Here is a 6,000-nt window from a genome sequence, read left to right as displayed (position 1 = left end):
TATTACGTGCTTTGGCAGAAAAAAAAGGAGGTTTAAATACAGCTCTTTTCATATATAATATGGCTGACACACCTTGGTCAAGACATAATCTCAAGCTTTGTGGATCCAAAAAACATTTTTGACAAAAGTTCATTTCTGTGTGAACAAAAATGTGAGGGAAGAAATCTTTAAACATATCTTCCATTGAAATCAATGCTGAAATTAATAGCTAAACCAGTAAGAAAAATACTTAAATAACAGTGAGACTAGACATTCCCAGTATCTGAATGAAGCCCATAGAATTCCCTGTAAGAGACTCTGGTTTTACTTGGCTTTCTCCTGAAAAGTGATACGGTATCCTGATTTTCTGAGGTGGAATTGCTTCTAAAAGGCACACCTGTTATGCTATGAAGTAAGAATTGAGCATTGTCAAGATGGCAAAAATATCTGCAAGCCATGGAGACACCAGTGGATTTTCAGCAGGTTCTAGGAAACAAGAATGAAAGGACCTCAGACTCTATGTCCTCATTTAGTCGCTTGACTTCTCCATTGCACAGAGGAATAAACAGGAAAGGATTATGGCTTAGGAGCAGGTTTGTTTTCCCTTTCTCACGATGGAAAGAATGAACAGAAGATCAAGGTGGGGATAAGTCTTTCTACACAGTAAAACAAGATGAGGAGTATCTAGTTTGTATACTGTCTTAAAGCGCTTTTTGCATGTTTAGTCAAGACCAGAGCTATGGACTGTGTTATCTCTGATATTTATTCTGTTTGTGGATAATGATGCCTAGATTATGTATTCAGGGGCACGGCAGATTCCTATCTCTAGCATGTTGAAAATTGTTGGTTATTCATAACACTGTTACAGGTTTTGTGCAACAAGGAAAATCCTTGGCTTGCAAAAACTTAGTGTGTTCCCAAACAGAAGTTTCTTTGTGTACAACAGTTGATGTTCCAAATGTTGCACGATGCTAATTTGAGGCCAAAGGCTTCTGTTTCATAACAAACCCTGGGTGCCGCTAGTTATGACTTAGGGGAAACAGGCCCACTGAAAACTGCTAAAAGCCTTGTGTTACCCTCCAGAGCTGTATTTTAGATAGTCTGAGAAATCTGTGCAAGAGGTAACTGAGTATCTTTCTGAGCTCTTCTGTAAGTTTTATGCTTTTTACAATCGGGTCAACTCACATTGATTAAGTGCAAAAGGATTTTTAAGAGTGGATCACAAGAAAACACAGGCAGCGTGTTCAGTTATTGATTTCAGAAATTAGTACTTCTATTAGAGCCTCTATATTGTGCATAAACCTATGCCACCCACAGGCATTGTATTACCTGTCATTCTAGAGTGAGGCATGGCAGGTGTTTTGTTGTTTGCTGCTGAGATGCCCTGGTCAAGGCAGAGTGGAGCAACATCAATTTGAAAGAATAAGGTGAATATACAGATCATAGGCAAAATGTAATTTATTAGAGTTGTATTTCATCCAATAATCAGGGGATAAACAGCTCTTATAAAGCATGCCATGTATTCTTTAATGACTACATAGTGAGGTTTTCCCACTTTCCATCTTACCCAAAAGTAACTCAAAACCTTGATAGTGCTGGCCTTAATCAAAAGGCAAACTCATGCCTTAACAGGGATGGTGACAGCACTTGTCCACGCTTAATTATTTCTTACAGTGGTGCCTCCCACTGACCCTGGATTTCATGTTTTGCTCCATTCTTAGTTGCTTTCCAGAAAGCATTTCACCTCAGTGCTCATGCACATTCCTCCATGCCCCACTGCCACTCTGACATTTTGCCTTGAATTTCCCAAGTTTCCTTCTCCTTTAAGCCTTGTTGGAGCCTTGTCATGCTGGGAGAGGTGTCCCCTAGGACTCTGTCAGACTGAAAGGATGTATGTGCACTCTTATCTCCTAGATTTACTTTTATTAGAGATTTGCTTTTTCTTCTCTGTGCCCTTTTCTAACCAACTGCTATTCAAAGCTGTATTCCTTCTCCATGTGACAAGTGTTTAGTAAATTTGTAAAGCTGTTTTCTTTTCCTATTTAGAATACTTTAAAAATACATGGTTTGGGTGGTTTTGTTTTGTTTTGGGGTTTTTTGTTTTTTGTTTTTTTCCTGTGAATGTGATTTTATGGCAGAGAGGAATATTTGAAAAAGATACAATATGGCATTGTTCGTTGGGTTTTTTTTCCTATTGAAGACTAGACGATCCTGTGTACATGCAGGTTACACTGCCAACAACTGGCAATAATTTGAGTTCATTTCAACCGTCTGCTTCAGAATTTGCATGCAACTAATCTCCTGCCACTTCTACAAAGCACATACTTTGCTCTATTCTTCGCTGCATTTAGTAACGTCCTCACTTTGACAATAAGGCTTGGTTTAGGAATCTTCCAGAAAACCGTCCCTAATTTATAGTACAGGTTTTAAGTAAGTGTCAAATACTATTTTTACGAAATTGAGAATTAATTTATCTTTAAATGTACATTACAAGAGGATACTTAGATGACCTGCTTATTACAAAGGTACACTATTTACAAGATGACAACAAATGTAACTGACTTTCTCACAGCATCCTTTACTGAAAAACCTTCACAAGGGTAGCTAGTGTGTCTTCTTGTCAGACCACCTACGTGACTCACTTCATGTGACCTTGAGGCCATCTGCATACTGATACTATTCTGCAATTATATGGAGTACAAACAGTCTCCTCGGGCTTGTGCTCTTGCAAGTCTAGAGGGAAAGACCTCTTCTAGTCTGCTCGTCACATCCTTCAGTGAAGACTCTACATTTAGGTCAGCATCTGATCACATATATAAAACAAGAAAGAATCTGCTTCTGTTAGGAGGTACTTCTCACTCAACTAGTGCTTCAGATCAAAGCAGTGATCCCAGCAAAGAGACTGTACTAATAATCATTGTCAAGATACTCGGTTAATGTTAAACTTCGGGGATACATAGCAAATCCTGGGATATAAACCTAAGATATTCAGCTAAAGAAAAGTGCTTTGAACCGTGTGACCTCTACTGTATGCAAAATCACACCATCCTGAAAATAACCCGGTATGCATAGCAACATTTAGTTTTCCTTTCCTCGTGTCAGATTAAATCAGCATTCAAATAGGCAGGCTTGTTTAACGGCAGCAAACCAGCACCTTTCTGACAGCAATGCACGCCCGTCTGTTCTTGCAGAGTTTTAAGTCCCTTCTCCCCAGCTCGGAGGTTGAGGAACAAATCCACCCAGTTGTGGTTGGGTGGAAATCTAGACCAAGAGTAAATTTCACTTGGACCTCCCCAAGGTTCTGGTCATGTGATGTCTCCTGCCTTTCTTCTCCCTCCCAGTCTCTTGGGAAACGGCCGCAGCGGTAGGTACATGTGGCAGGCTATAATCTAAACTAAATGTGCGTACATACGCACTTGTGGAAACCGGCTGTGCTCTGGCGAGACAGTAACGCTTCTAAGTAGTTTCCAGACATGGAAAAGTATCTGAGGACGGGTGAAGCGGCGCGGGCTAAGTGAGGGCAGCGCGGATAAGGACGCACGAAGGCTGCAAGCAAGGATGTGCATTGAATTCCGTGCTAATCCCAGAGAGGAATGAGCAGGTAAGATCGGGCACAGCAGCGAGTGATTTTACTGCCTCCTGGCCCCTCGGCCGGCTCCCGGGGAGGACGTTTTGGGGTTGCCGGGGAGAGGGGGCACACGGACGGGGTGCTGCCAGCTGGGGTGCGGCGTCAGCCCGACTTTCTGGGAGGCCTTCCCCGCGCCTCAGCTCCTCACAGCGGGGCGGCGGCGTCTGGGGCCGGCTGGGGCCCGCTGGAGCCCCCGCCGCCCTCCCACACGCGGGGAGACGGGGGCATCCTCTCCCCGCCCGGCGCCCCCGCCGGCTCCCGGGCCGGGCCCGGCCCGGCCCGTCCCCACCGGCGGCGGGCGGCCGGTCCTGGTCCCGGCCCTGCCCCTGAGGGGAACGGCGGCGGCGGGCGCGGCTGCCTCCAACCGCCAACACCTGCGCGTGGGCGGGCGGGGCGGGGCGGCGCGCAGCCCCGCCCCCGCCGCACCTACAGGCCGTCCGCCCCGCCCCGCGCCGCCCGCTGCCGCCAATCCGCACTCGCCTCCTGCTCCTCCCTCTCTACGCCGTTTGCGCAGGCAGCGCCGTTTCCGCAGCTGGGCCGGAGCGCTGCTTTCCCCCCCCCTCCTTCTCCCCCCTGATCCGCCGCAGCCCGATGTGACCCGCCAGAGAAAATGGCGGCGGCGGCGGGGAATCGCACCTCGTCGTCGGGATTATCCTCGGGCGGCGGCGCGGAGGCGGCCGCCGCCGCCGCCTGCGGGAGCCTGAAGGGCGGTGCGGCGGCGGGGAGCGGCGGCGGCAGCAGCGGCGGGGGGCTCCCGCGAGAGGCGGGCGGCGGCGGCGGCTGCCGGGAGCAGCGCTCTGACTGGAGACGGAAGCAGCTGCGCAAAGTGCGGAGCGTGGAGCTGGACCGGCTGCCCGAGGCGCCCCTCTTCCTCGCCGCCGCCCCGGCCGCCGCCTCCTCCTCCTCCTCCTCCTCCTCGCCGGAGCCCCCCGACACGCTGCTGCTCCACTACCTGCCCGGGCCGCCGCGCTCCAGCCCCGCCAGCCCGGCTGCTTCCCCCAGCCGCTGCGCCGAGCTCCTGGAGCCGCTGCCGGCGGGGAGCCCGGCGGGGACGGACCCCGCTGCCGAGCGGAGGATGGAACCGTCCCCCCCCGGGAGGTGAGGGGGCTCCGAGGGGGGTGGGCGGGCGGGCAGGGCTCGACCCCCTGCGGCGGCGGGTGACAGCGGCGCGGCTCTCCCCCCGCGGTGGACTCCGGCGCCCGGTTCCCCCCCTGCGGGCGCCCGGCCGCCGCTTGGCCGCGGGCCGGCAGCGGATGCGGGGGCGGCAGGGCTGGGGCGCGGCGGGCAGCTCTCGCCCGCCGGCCGGCCGGCCTCCCCCCGGCTGCGTGGGGGGCACCTGGCGTGGGGGTGAGGGAGGGGCGGCCCCGTCTGGTCGGGCCGTCCCGCAGCTGTCAGCGGTGTGGGGCTGCGCGGGGCCCGGCGGCCGGGCGTGTGTGTGTGCGGGGGGTGCTTTTGTGTTTAACTTCTGCCGGAGTCCCCCAGGGGCTTTGAAAGAGTGAGTTCGGGGCGGTGGCAGGGGGCGGTGGCAGGGGCCGGGGGCGGCGGTGCGGGGCCAGCGGAGCCCCCCGCGCCGTCCCGCAGCCCCGGCGGGGTCGGGCGGCGGCTCTGCCTCTGCTGCGGGGGCTCGCCCGGTACCTGGCCGCTCCCGGCACGGTCCTGGCAGTTTGCTGCACGAAATTGAGGGGGGGGGTGTGTGTTTTGTTTTGTTTTTTATTTTAAATGACTTCTCGCAAGTCTTAATTCCAATACGCAGCATGGTGTTATTGCAGAACTGATTTCTTTAACTCTTAGTAAGGAGGGGGGAAAGGCTTTCAAACATAAACATCCTCTCTCTTTTTCCAGTAGAAAGTAATGTTGTGGTGGTTTAGTCTGGGTGATAGATTTCAATGGTTTCATTTAGTGCCCTGGTGTTTGTAGCCTGTATTTGCCTTCTGTGTGTATTATTTGATAAGTCCAGTTTCCTGAGGTTTTATGGAACTGCCTGTGGTCTTGCCTGTTTGACATGTGTGGAAGTGTTCAGGATGAAAGCGAGGTCATGTCCATGGTGAAGCAGTTTAAGTACTTCAGAGAACATTTCAGCTTTAACATACACTTGCTAGGTCTAACTGGTATGTGTGTGGGAAGGCACACTGCAGTATTGACAGTGTAATTTTGATGTGAAGTTGACAATTTCATATTGATTTCTTGTAAGGTTTTATATGATGTGGACTGTGCAGGTTAGGGACTTACTATTAACATCCAAGGACCTATTTTAATGCTGCCTTAGAGTTTATCTGGCTAATTATTTAAACCTCATAAGAAATGTAGTTCCAGTTTGGGCACATGACTTGCGTATTCTTTTCAGTTGTGTCTTATGTCAGTTGAACGTCAAGGATATTTTTTAAAGGTTGACT

The 6,000-nt window shown here is 51.1% G+C and overlaps 1 protein-coding gene across 3 annotated transcripts in view; it reads left to right on the top strand.

Annotated features, from left to right (window-relative positions):
* The first annotated feature begins 3,145 nt into the window (after positions 1-3,145).
* The window catches only part of MAP3K1 (mitogen-activated protein kinase kinase kinase 1), a 63,824-nt gene continuing 60,969 nt past the window's right edge, over positions 3,146-6,000 (top strand). Inside the window, exons 1-2 of one of the 3 annotated variants that reach the window (XM_054185488.1) lie at positions 3,146-3,343; positions 3,444-3,580. In XM_054185488.1, the coding sequence (XP_054041463.1) occupies positions 3,573-3,580 (8 nt within the window). In that variant the 5' untranslated portion in view covers positions 3,146-3,343; positions 3,444-3,572. Of the gene's footprint in view, positions 3,581-4,199; positions 4,706-6,000 lie in introns of those variants that run through there. The other 2 variants (XM_054185487.1, XM_054185486.1) reach the window with 2 other exon arrangements.

Source organism: Rissa tridactyla, chromosome Z (genome assembly GCF_028500815.1).
Source record: "Rissa tridactyla isolate bRisTri1 chromosome Z, bRisTri1.patW.cur.20221130, whole genome shotgun sequence".
Lineage (NCBI taxonomy): Eukaryota > Metazoa > Chordata > Aves > Charadriiformes > Laridae > Rissa > Rissa tridactyla.
This window is presented reverse-complemented; position numbering and strand designations above follow the sequence as displayed.